We start from the raw sequence: 13,533 nt of genomic DNA, 5'->3' as shown, positions 1-13,533 counted from the left end.
CGTTCGCTTCTGGACAGAATTCTATCACATTGCATATTCTCTGGCGTCTTCTCAGTAGACACCGCCAAATGGTGCACAGGTTTGCGCTCCCGCAGACGTCTATCGATCTGGATAGCCATTGTCATGGACTCATTCAGACCCGCAGGCACAGGGAACCCCACCATAACATCCTTAATGGCATCAGAGAGACCCTCTCTGAAATTCGCCGCCAGGGCGCACTCATTCCACTGAGTAAGCACAGACCATTTACGGAATTTTTGGCAGTATATTTCAACTTCATCTTGCCCCTGAGATAGGGACATCAAGGCTTTTTCCGCCTGAAGCTCTAAATGAGGTTCCTCATAAAGCAACCCCAAGGCCAGAAAAAACGCATCCACATTGAGCAACGCAGGATCCCCTGGAGCCAATGCAAAAGCCCAATCTTGAGGGTCGCCCCGGAGCAAGGAAATCACAATCCTGACCTGCTGTGCAGGATCTCCAGCAGAGCGAGATTTCAGGGACAAAAACAACTTGCAATTATTTTTGAAATTTTGAAAGCAAGATCTATTCCCCGAGAAAAATTCAGGCAAAGGAATTCTAGGTTCAGATATAGGAACATGAACAACAAAATCTTGTAAATTTTGAACTTTCGTGGTGAGATTATTCAAACCTGCAGCTAAACTCTGAATATCCATTTTAAACAGGTGAACACAGAGCCATTCCAGGATTAGAAGGAGAGAGAGAGAGGAAGGCTGCAATATAGGCAGACTTGCAAGTGATACAATTGAAAGCACACTCAGAACTGAAGGAAAAAAAAAAAAAAAAAATTTTCAGCAGACTTCTTTTTTCTCTCCTTTCTCTGCCAATTAATTTAACCCTTTGGGGGCCGGTCAAACTGTTATGGTTCTCAATGGCAAGAGAACATAGCCCAGCATACATATGAACTAGCTCTTGGAAGGATGGAAACATAAACTGACCATGAACTAAACCTGCCGCACAACTAACAGTAGCCGGGTAGCGTGCCTACGTTTTATCCCTAGACGCTCAGCGCCAGCCGGAGGACTAACTAATCCAGGCAGAGGAAAATACAGTCCTGGCTCACCTCTAGAGAAATTTCCCCGAAAGGCAGACAGAGGCCCCCACATATATTGGCGGTGATTTTAGATGAAAATGACAAACGTAGTATGAAAATAGGTTTAGCAAAATCGAGGTCCGCTTACTAGATAGCAGGAAGACAGAAAGGGCACTTTCATGGTCAGCTGAAAACCCTATCAAAATACCATCCTGAAATTACTTTAAGACTCTAGTATTAACTCATAACATCAGAGTGGCAATTTCAGATCACAAGAGCTTTCCAGACACAGAAACGAAACTGCAGCTGTGAACTGGAACAAAATGCAAAAAACAAACAAGGACAAAAGTCCGACTTAGCTGGGAGTTGTCTAGAAGCAGGAACATGCACAGAAAGGCTTCTGATTACAATGTTGACCGGCATGGAAGTGACAAAGGAGCAAGGTTAAATAGCGACTCCCACATCCTGATGGGAACAGGTGAACAGAGGGGATGATGCACACAAGTTCAATTCCACCAGTGGCCACCGGGGGAGCCCAAAATCCAATTTCACAACATTAAAGTACCTGGGATCTTGTAGTCCTGATGTGAATTGGGGATCTTTATCTTGTTCGTGGTCATAAATGGACAGGTTTTACATTCTTTCTGGTTGCAAGGAAAGGTTCCTACAGCTGTTGGAGAGGACAGGGAGCTCTTGACAATGATGCTTCTTAGGTTTGGGGGCTGCCTAAAACACAGTAGTGGGGGGTCAGGAAAAATGGATTGTAAGAGGGAATCTTTTTTCAGTAAAGGTTGTAATTTCCGTGCAGCTCCCCTTAGCAACTCCAGATTTGGATTGTAGGTAACTACTAGAGGCACCCGGTTATTTTCTTCTTTAGCTTTGTAATGTAGCAGGTGATTCCTTGATATTCTAGTGGCTCTTGTAATCTGGTTTTCAATTGTTCTTGGATGGTAGCCCTGATTCAAAAAGGTCTTTCTGAGGCGACCAAGGTGTTCATCCCTATCCATTGGGTTGGAACATATACGATTGTATCTGATGGCTTGGCTGTAGACAATAGAGTTTTTTATGTGTTTTGGATGGAAACTGTCCCATTTAAGGTATGTTGGATTGTCGATTGGCTTCTGATACAGGGATGTCTCTATTTTATTGTTCTGCAGCTTAATGATGGTGTCCAAAAAGTTAATTTCAGTGCAGGAGTAGTTGAGTGTCAAGTTGATGGTAGGATGAAATTGATTAAACTGTTCATGGAACATCTTTAGCTGTGGCTCAGACTCCGTCCAGATGATTAAAATGTCATCAATGTAGTGGTAGTACGCCAGAGGCCTGGTGGGACATGAGGACAAAAAGTCACTTTCAAGCTTGGCCATGAAATGATTTGCATACTGTGGGGCCATTTTACTTCCCATTGCTGTGCCAGTCTCCTGTAGATAGATCTTCTTGTCAAATTCAAAGTAATTGTGGGTGAGGATGAATTTTATAAGTTTCACCACAGATCTGGGTATGAATCTAAGGTGATATTTAAAACTTTGCACAGATCCTTGACCTCCAAAGATATTCTGGCTTGAAGCTTTTTATCTCCTGCTGTGATTAAGATTCCAAAGGGAAATAACCAGCGGAAGCGATGACCTTTTATTGTCAGGGCATACGTGAAGCGTTTCAGGATCCTTCGTTTTTTCAACGTTGTAGCCGATAGGTCTTGGAAAAGTCTTATTTGTGAGTCTTCATATGTGATGTCCTGTGATTCACGCGCTCGACGAAGAATGAGATCCTTAATTCGGTAGTCGAGGAATCTGCATATTACATCCCGAGGAGGTTCTCCCTGTTTGGACTTTGGACGGAGTGACCTATGCACTCTGACAATTTCAATTTCCTTGGGGTCTTCAGTTGTTAGAATTTTACCAAAGATCTCTAATGCAGTCTTGGATATAGCCTCAAATGCCACTGATTCTGGGAGCCCCTTTATGCGGATATTATTTCTACGTTCACGATTTTCGTGGTCTTCCAGTGTAGATTGAATCGTTTGGATCTGTGATTCGTGATCCTTGAGGCAGTTTAGTAAGATATTGGTATGTTGTGACATTGATGTCTGAGTGTTCTCAACTGTTTCCAACCTGTGGCCTTGTTGTGATAGGTCCTGTTTTATCTCGGCTAGTTCTTTTCCTATTGGCTCTAACCCCTTTGATAGTATTCTCTTTATGAATGAGCGGGTCACTAGATTGTGTTTAGTGTTCCCTCCTAAGTCAGAATCACTTTCAATATCTGAGTCTGAGTCTTCTTCTATTTGTGAGTCTATGTGTCTTGGGAATTTAGTAGACTCAGATATATCAGATTGCTTTTTTAGGAATTTATCCACATCAGCTTGAGTTATTGATTTAGAGGGTTTTGTGGTCCCCTGTGAGGGTTTAACCCCTGTTTTCCCCATGGCTAATTGAGTAGGCTTCGGAATGTCTCTTATTAAGTAGCTTTAGTAGTCTCTCCCGGCCCACAAGACAGAGAGGCTAGTTCTCCATGTCAGATTTCCAGTCTATCTGATAACGTTGAGAGGGAAGGTCTGTCGCATTTCAGAGACAGGGAGGGGGGGTAGTGGTCTCAGTCAGCCTATTGATTAGCAATTCAGAGCAATTATAACATCTAGCAGAGTTGTTAAAATTGTCAGTTCTATTGTTGCAGACCAGCTGTAAAGTTCAAAGGGCTTTTGTAATGGTCTGGAGAAACAAAGGAATTAATAATTCCTTTATATGGCCATTAGGTGTCAGTACATGACCACGTGACTGCAGTCAGGCAGTATATATTCTCTTGTTATGGATGTTTAACAAGGTTTTCTGAGTTTAGAGAAATAAGAAGTTTCACAGTAGCAGAAGGTATTGGGACAATGATACTGAGACTTTTATGGTGAAAAGGGGGTAAGAGGACTAAGTGATCTCTTCGCAAGCTTAGTTCTTATGTGTTGCTTCAGTATTAGTGCTTTAGGGTAAAAATGGTGTCTCCTTATGTAAGTTAACCGTTAACGTCCTGGTTACCTCTTTAGGTTTGTTTAATTAAGAGGAGTATAGTGAGACTTGGTAAAGTGGCTCAGCAGACCTCAATCTGCACGCTTTCCTCTCCAAGGAGAGCTGAATGTGCTCCTTGAATGTGAAGGAGCAGCCCATCAGGGAGAGCCAGATCACTGCAACACCGACCGACTAACCACTACTAGCACGGCACCAAGTCCTGGTATGCAACCCAACGGTTAGCGTCCCTTCCACCGCTCACCTCCACCAGATGGTTCCCCCTCTGCAGTCGGCTCTCCGTCGATTATCACGGCAGGGACCGGCTCAAGAAGATGCTCCAGTAAGGAAGGAGTCACCACAGGAAGGCAGCCCCGGAGCGCCCGGCATGCAGCTGAGCACCTCTGATTCTCTCCTATCCAGGCGCCGTCTCTGCGGCCGATACGCCAAGACTGGGCTCTGCTGCCGGAAATGAAAGGAAGGGCGGGAAACCCCACCGGTGCATCCGCGGCCTGCTTGATCCCCTCTAGTCTCCTCACCTCTCCCAGGCTCTGGAACCTCTCTGACAGTGCCTCCGGGTTCCCCGGATTCAGGGGTGGGCCACGCTGTTATCCTGCTCATCGTGAGCGTCTGTTTGGAAGCAGACACAATGCGGTGAGTCCACAAGTAGATTGCGAGCTATGAGCACCTCTTCCAGGATCCTGGCCCGTTTGTAGGTCTCAATCTTTACGGCGTCTGTGGTCCAATTCTGTGACCAAGATGGTCAAATAATATGTCCAGGCTGATATTTAGGTGGTAGGTGTCCTCTAAATGTGAGGATGGGTCAGCCGAACAGATAGATTTGGTGGATTTAAAAGCTATCAGAGGAGCTTGAGGAATGTGCGTCCTGTCCCTTTTGCTGCAAGCCACGCCCCATCACATCTTTCTCAATCCACCATAACATCCCCATCTGCACCTCACTCACAGTACAGCAGTTTGTTGTGTTCACCCTACTCCGCCCACTGTCAGCACACCAGCCAGCCATTGCTCGCACAGTTGTGGTCACGTAAAAGATTGTTTCTTCCTACACATGGCAAAGCTAAGAAAATGAACTTCACCATCTGCAATCTACTGATAATATTAATCTTTATTTATATAGTGCAAACATATTTGGCGGAGCTTTACAAGTTAGCAGTTCGTATAAAACAGTCATAGGTTACAAAATTAATAATAATCAAATAATTAAAGGCAAAATAATGGTGATCCTGCTTGTAAGAACTTACAATCTAAATGAGGTTGGTGATGACACAAAGTTACAGGTGCTTATTTTTAATGATGGCCCAGCCATCTTGAGGAAATGGGGGTAGATAAAGGTTGCATGAAGTAGTCACCAGGCAATATTTGCAGTACTTTTGGGTGTGGTGAAGTTTGATGGCAAATTATGTTCAAAGAAGTAGCGAATGGGCTATATACTGTATATAAAGGACTTTGATTAAGGAACAAGATAGGCTGCCTTAAACAGATGTGTTTTTGAGGAGTTTCTTAAACTGTGTAATTTCTGATTAGTCCTAATTCATTCAGGTATAGAGTAGAAGCGGTAAGTTATCTAGGTAGGCAATTGAACAGAGAGAACTAAACCACTAAACACCAAGCGATGGTTTAAATTAAAAAACACTAGATGCTGAGTTTTCACTGGACAGAAAATCTTGGAATCCCCAAAGGCTTGCCGGACAAACTTCGGTGTCTAGCACTTCCTCCACTGCTTCTGCCTCCTCCACCTCCTGTAGGCCCTCCACCTGTGCCCTCAACCTCTCTTTTAATGAGACACTCTTTCCAACAGTGCAGAGAGAATTTGCCTTGCCTACTTCTGTACTGTACAGCCAGGAAAAACCACAGTCACATAGTGGTTAAATTAATATGCCATACAGCTCACGAGTTGTGGACACTACAGCTATCCATGTCGAGTTTGAGCAATGGCTGTCTCCACTGCATCTGGAGTTAGGAAAGGCAGTAAGTGATAATGGTGCAGTATGCTCAACTCTACACTTTAGTCTTTGAAAGCCATAAAATGTCCAGGAGAAGTTTCCTGATTTCTCTTCTGGCGTTTCCTTCTTCGAAACCACCACTATTTTAAATGGTAAAAAATGAAAATCTGGCTACAAAGCTGCTGCAAAAACAACAAAAGGAAGACAAATAACAAGTGTCTGGAAAAACATATGTGGCCTTTTTCTGAAGAGTCTTCTGATTTGCACATAGAATCATTGATTCATAGAATTATAGAATCATAGAATGGTAGAGTTGGAAGCGACCTCCAGGGTCATCTGGTCCAACCCCCTGCTCAAAGCAGGATTCACTAAATCATCCCAGACAGATGTCTGTCCAGCCTCTGTTTGAAAACTTCCATGGAAGGAGAACTCACCACCTCTCATGGCAGCCTGTTCCACTCATTGATCACCATAATAATATCTATTTCTAATATCTAATCTGGGTCTCCTTCCATTCAGTTTTATCCCATTGCTTCCAGTCTTTCCATGTGCAAATGAGAATAAACATGATCCTTCTACAATGACAGCCCTTGGGATATTTGTAGGCAGCTATTAAGTCTCCTCTCAGCCTTCTTTTTTGCAAGATAAACATTCCTAAATCCTGCAATCGTTCCTCATAGGGCATGGTTTGCAGACCGGTCACCATTCTGGTCGCTTTTCTCTGAACTTGCTCCAGTTTGTTGATATCTTTTTTAAAATGTGGTGCCCAAAACTGGACACAGTATTCCAGATGAGGTGTGACCAAAGAGGAGTAGAGGGTAATAATGACTTCATGTGATCTAGATAACATAACCTTAAAGATCTACCAAATATATGCTCTTTTGAATGTTTTCCTTGTTCTACAATTAGAAACTACTGATTATACATAACATAATTCTAATAAATATCTAAATTTTAAAATAAATCATTTTATCAATAAATTACACTGGGGAACACAATTTTTTAAGAGTTAGGTCAGACAACTGTTCTCAATTAATTTTTGGATGCTGAATCCAGAAATTATCTCAGTTTTTCTCTATCACATCAAGTTTTTGAACTATAGGATTTTTGTCTTCTCAAAAATATGTAAACTACTGTACCTAAAAAGTGTTGTTTTTTTTTAAATAGTACAAATATGAACAAAAAATGAAATATATAAGAAATAGGCATCACAAATATGTTTTTTAACACTATCATGTTTTTTACAAAGGATATATAATATCGAATTGTCGAATTGTAATCAGATAACAAGTCTTATTACAGATATCAGTGCAATTGTGCTTCTCTGGCAGGTAAGTTGTGGAGGAAAAACTTGACGTGCTAGAAAAAAACTGACTACATTTTTGGAATCAGCATGCCAATTTTAGTATAAATCAGCTCAAAAACCTAACTCAACAGAAATTTTTTTTCAAATTGTTCCCCAGTGTTATACATTGTAAGCATGATTAATATGATTTTACTTTACCTACCATATTTATGCTTTTTTATCAAATTGTTCTTTGAATTTAAGTCAGGTCTCAGGATAATAATATAACATTTAGGGTAAAATATACAGGCCAAAATGGCAACATTTGAAGACAATATAGCAAACATTTCTACAAGAACTGAACTTTTTCCAGTTACACTTAAATATGCCGGAATAAAAGCCACCCAGACACTGCAGACAACCAACATGCTGAAAGTGATGTATTTAGCTTCATTGAAACTATCTGGCAAATTTCTTGCCAGAAATGCAACCAAGAAACTCGCTGCAGCAAGAATACCAATGTAACCAAGGACAAGGGAAAATGCTACTATTGAGCCTTCATTACATTGGAGAAAGATTTTGTTTACATATAAGTAAAAATTGTTTTCTGGAAATGGTGGTGAAGTAGATAACCAGATAATACAAATTACAACTTGGGTAAATGAACAAACAAACACTAAGCAGTTGGTGATTTTTACGCCAATAAATCTTCGACATTTGCTTCCAGGCTTGGTGGCTTTGAAGGCCGAGTAGACCATGATGGTTTTAGCCAGAATAGAAGAGATAGCAACTGAGTAGATAATTCCAAATGAAGTCTGACGAAGCATACAGGTCACATGTGTAGGACGACCAAGGAAAGAAAATATGCAAAGGAAGCTTAACATAATGGAGACAAGTAAGCAGAAGCTCAAGCTTTGGTTAGTTGCCCTTACGACTGGTGTATCTCTAAAAAATGTAAAGATGCCCAAAATAACTGAGGTTTTGAGAAAAAGAAAGATAGAAATTGTAGATATAATAAGAGTTAATGAGTCATCACTATATGATAAAAATTCTGTCTCCTTTGGTGCACATTGATTGTTGTCATTTGGCCACTGGTCTCTTGGACACCTGATGCATGATTGCTTGTCTAAAAAAGATTAAAAAAGATAAAAAAATAAATAAATAAACAAAAATCTATAAAAGCACAGTTTTTGAGAAACGCTTTAAGGATCGGACTTTTGCCACTAAGTGCAGACTTGGAGATGCTCTGTACTTGTGCAATACCTCACAGCCACAGAATCTGGAAATATAGAAATGTATAGTTTATACTTGAGATGAAAATATTGGTCCCTTTGGCCTGGATAGGACATCTTTTTGTAAAAAACGTATGGCAAAGATACAGGTAACATATAATTCTCTTGATAATTATTAATGCTCTTGGTAAAAAAAAATCACTATGTCCTAATGCATATTACTTGACAACATAGTGCATTAATACTGTAAGTGTGAGATTTCCAAGATTTTTTATAAATGAAGAATTAATTTATTTCAATTTTTTCTTAAAATGAAAGCATTAGAATATAACATTTTTTACACATAGAAAAGAAGCACTCCCAATTTTTTTAGCACATTGTTTAATCACTATCAGCATTTTTAATAATTAATTTAATTCATCCCCTGTTAAATCTAAACTTATGATACCCTGGAGGTCGCTTCCAACTCAAACATTCTATGATTCTATTATTCTATGATATGATACATAGTTTGGCAAACAGTCCAGAACATGCACAAATATGTAGACAGGAAGTTTGTCTCTGATCTCCTGAGCAGTTGGATGACATTATTAGAGATGAGCAAATTGATCAAGAGTAATTGATTTCAAGTGATGTTACCTCATATTTGCATGTCATTGTCAATTTAAACACTTTTGATTCTCAGTGATTTTATAAAAAGATACCAAGCATCATATTATAGACTGCTGAAAATACCCTGGTTGGGTGCTCATTACTCAAGTCAAGGAAATCATTCAAGTCAAGCAAATCATGAACCTTAGGTTCTCGACCTGAGTAACGAGTATAATGGCAGTCAAAGGAAAACTCAAGCAACTCCTCCTTTCCAGAGGTCTGGAGGGGGTCTAAATATTGTTGAAAATTATGAAAATTGCACTGAAATTTATAAGAACAGCATGGGGAAAACCCCTGGAAGGATCTCTGAATCTCAGGTCGCTGCTGGGAACCATGTTGTCAGAGTATTGCACCACTTTTACGAATCAAAAATAAAATATACAAAACTGCAGTTAAAATGGATTTACCTGGAAAAAATGTTATGAAACATTCTTTCCAGGATAATGACTTGTATATAAGGCAAAAAAAAAGAGAAAAAAGTTCATCCAAAACATGGTCTTTGTTCACATGCAGTGTTTTTGCAACATTTTTGCACATTTGCGCACACAGCTCCCCATAGACAAAGTGCAGATAAGAACGGTAAAATCATCATGGACTTTTATTTCATCAATGCTGCTGGGGAATATAGTGGAGTATTTCAATTCTACTCAGCCTTATTTGGAGGAGACCAGAATCTTCTGGTCCAACTGACCAACTGACAGCCCACAACAGGGCACTGGATCATACACTATTAAAACCCATCAACTCTTTTGGTTTCAGAAATGTTTGCCTCAACTAGAAAGTGGATCCACAGAAAATATTTTTTCCCATTACTAAAGGGTGGATCTCCAACACTGGTAAAGTGTATGCACTAAGTGCAAGGGATGTCAAAAATTAGAAGGAGGATCTCCAATACCCCTTGTGCAGAGACATAGCAGAGAACCTCAGAAAGCATTTTTTCCCCATTATTACATAGACTGGTAATACCCATGTACTAAGTGCAAGGGTTGAAAAACAGTTATCCCGGGGGGCGTGGCCTGACTGCACTGCCGAACAGTCGCACACAACAGGAGCTCCTGATCTGAGCTCAATTTAATCAAGTTTCTCAGCTCTATTTTCAGCCACATCCTTCACCTGCACACTGTACCCATTCACACTACCCACGGAGAGGTTTCCGGTGTGCTGCGGGAGGCACTCTGGGTCCTCAGTGACCTGCGGCTTGTCCGCGGAAGGAATATAGAGAAGTCAGGAGGCGCCATCTTGGGACCTGCCACATAGCGAGGGGACTCGCTTCATCACTCCCAGAAGCTCCAGAGGACAAGTGAAGCACCCTACCCCAGCATGGGACACACGGACCTCAGAGGAGAGAAGGAGAGGGGATAGAGACGCCGCCATCTTGGATGACTCAAAGACTGAGAGCACTGCGGGCTGAAGCAGCTTCAGGGAGGTACCAGTTCCCCTTCTCCTGATACACTCCCCCTCTCCAGCTTACCGCTCATCTGGCACAGCGCTTACCTGCATCGGCGTCCCCTGAAAACCCGGTGCACACTGCAGTGCTTTGCAACGCGCTGGTTGCTCGATGCTGCTCCCTAGCCGTTTATACTTGCCTGCGGCTCCTAAAAAAGAATCAAGACGCACCTGTCAGCAACATCACTGAGTGGGCCCTCCATCTGTAGTGGAGCTCTGTACTCTTCTTAACCCAGCTGACTGATCGAGTGGTTCAGCGCGTCTCTGGGAGTGGGGAGACGGACCTGGGGATTTCCCACCAAACCCGGTGCCATCTTCATCTCCTCACATAGAGCAGGGGGAAATCCCTGCTTGGTGCATGCACACTGAGACCACTCCCCCTTCACAGCTTACTATTTGTGCCTCCTCTACTGCTGCCCCATACCCACTGCTGCCCCATACCAATTTATTTCAGCATAAATCTCACTGGGCTAGTCTTTGGGGTCGAGTTAACCCTCCAGCACCTGGATAACAGTGAAGTTTGATTCTAGCATCCTTTATTGGAGATGCTGGTAGCTGCCTGAGGTCAGGGACTGACCTACCTGCTAAACTTGTTGATTGCCTATGGTGAAAGATTACCTTTTAATCAATTAGTCATTGGAATCTCTTAAGTAGCAGATTTTCCTGTTTCCTAGTCCTATATATTGAGACTTGAAAGTACTCTACATGACACTCCTATAGCGACATCTAGTGTTCACGCTGAGTACCAGTCTTCAATCCAATATATCACGGAAGGTGCTCCGCAAGAACCCATCTTTCTTTACTGACCCTATGGCGATACCTAGTGTCCAGGCCGAATTTTTGCTCTAAAACATTTATGCATGGTATACAAACGATGACCTTCTAATTCATCGGACTGTCAGCAGGGGGTGATAGACAACTCTTAACTCTAGTCATTCTTCAAAAAAAAAAAGGAGTAAAAACAAGGATCTTCTAAAACAACAAAATCCATCACTCAAGCAGACGTAGACAAATTTCTGAAAAAACAAATAGCCTTTCCAGACCATACTAAATCTCCAAAACATATTGACTCACAAATGGAAGAAGACATGGACTCAGACTTAGAAAGCGACTCAGACAGAGGGACTGCTACTAAGGATAAATTAGTAACCCGATCATTCATCAGAAGAATACTCTCAAAAGTCATGGAACCTATAGGAAAAGAGCTAGCAGAGATAAAACAAGACATAACACAACAGGGTCACAGAATTGAATCAGTTGAAAACTTCCAAACTACATTGACATTGACTTGGTTGCCTCAGTGAACATGAAAACCAAATCCAAATGATTCAGTCTACACTAGAAGATCACGAAAATCGTGAAAAAAGAAACAACATTTGCAATAAAGGCCTCCCAGAAACTGTGGCATTTGAAGCTCTGACCAAAGCCTCGACAGAGCTCTTCAAAATTCTGCTACTAGGCAGTGACCCTACCGAAATAGAACTTGTCAGAGTCCACAGATCCTTACGCCCCAAACCTAAACAAGGTGACCCCCCGCGGGACGTGCTATGCCGCTTTCTTGATTACAGAACAAAAGACTTGATCCTCCGGAGAGCCCGTGAAACACAAAACATCAAACATGAAGACTCTCAAATCAGTCTATTTCAAGACCTATCAGCTACAACACTTAAGAAACGCAGACTCCTAAAACCTTTCACAGAGGCTTTAATCCAAAAAGGATTCCATTTCCGATGGCTGTTCCCATTCGGGATCTTCATAACGGCTGGAGATAAAAAATTTCAAGCCAGATCTTCATCAGACATCAGAGAAGTTTGCAAAGCACTGGATATTCAACTGGAGATATTTCCTGACCTTGAAACTTTCCACTCTGCCAACCAACATCGTCCCTTGCTGAACCCTACTCCTTGGCGTCTAGTGGGGACTCCAAAGTCTCAGAAACAAAAGAACAAATCTACCAAGTCCCCGAGCTCAGGAGGAGGGGAAGAGACAGCGGGATGAGGAAAAATCCCTACTCGATAGTGCTCCTTGATGGTCCTCGTGGAGGACACTGACTCCCATGGTTTTTACCCCCCAGAAATACAACCCACCCCCACAAAATTTCTCATTACCCTTATGTTATCATTATTGTTCCTACCAATGTGACAGGTGGATACTCTTGGGGTCCTGGGTTTTAGTAAGCAATTCTCCCCCAAGCTTGCAGATCTAATTTGCTAAAAGGTTAATACCAGTTCTTGTTGTTAATTTCACATATACCATTTCTTTCTTCTTTCTGAACTTTCTAAATTCTAAATGTTTAAAAATAACCTTGTTTTCTTATTTCCACCCCTTCCTTGTCTTACCTCTTGTCTTACCCCTCCCCCATCTCCCCATCCTCACCCTCACATCATGAGGCATTTAGATCTTCAGCAGACGTCCATACGAAAGACTCAAGATCCTCCCCAAACCTCTACAAATGGCTGAACACAATAAGGTAATCACCTTCGCTTCCCTTAACGCACATGGACTCAATTCTCCGATCTCTAGGCGACACACACTAGATGCACTAAAAAAACAGAGAGTAGACATCTTAATGATTCAAGAAACACATTTTAAACCAGATAAACTCCCCAACTTTGAACGTACCCATTACGACACATGGTTCCACGCTACCACAACACAAGCGGGCTCGAGAGGCACATCAGTAGCTATAGCGAAAGGAATACCCTTCCAACCCCATAAAATAATGACAGACCCCAATGGTCGATATGTCCTAGTTAAAGGCCTCTTAGCTGGGAACTTATCTACCATCTGCAATCTATATGCTCCCAACAAGAAGCATTTAAAATGGCTACTGAAAACACTCAAGAGAATAGAAGAATTCAGAGAAGGGACCCTCATCATAGGGGGAGACTTAAACGTGGCATTAGAACCATTAATT

The 13,533-nt window shown here is 41.7% G+C and overlaps 1 protein-coding gene across 1 annotated transcript; it reads right to left on the bottom strand.

The window, feature by feature from the left end:
- Window positions 1-3,850: 3,850 nt before the first annotated feature.
- On the bottom strand, window positions 3,851-11,802 carry LOC143800713 (vomeronasal type-2 receptor 26-like). The gene is made up of 4 exons (XM_077281206.1): window positions 11,691-11,802; window positions 8,551-8,566; window positions 7,511-8,232; window positions 3,851-3,873 (listed from the first exon to the last, which is right to left on the bottom strand). Exons 1-4 carry the CDS (start codon window positions 11,800-11,802, stop codon window positions 3,851-3,853), a joined length of 873 nt encoding a protein of 290 aa, XP_077137321.1.
- Window positions 11,803-13,533: the final 1,731 nt, after the last annotated feature.

This window comes from Ranitomeya variabilis, chromosome 1 (genome assembly GCF_051348905.1).
Source record: "Ranitomeya variabilis isolate aRanVar5 chromosome 1, aRanVar5.hap1, whole genome shotgun sequence".
NCBI lineage: Eukaryota > Metazoa > Chordata > Amphibia > Anura > Dendrobatidae > Ranitomeya > Ranitomeya variabilis.
This window is presented reverse-complemented; position numbering and strand designations above follow the sequence as displayed.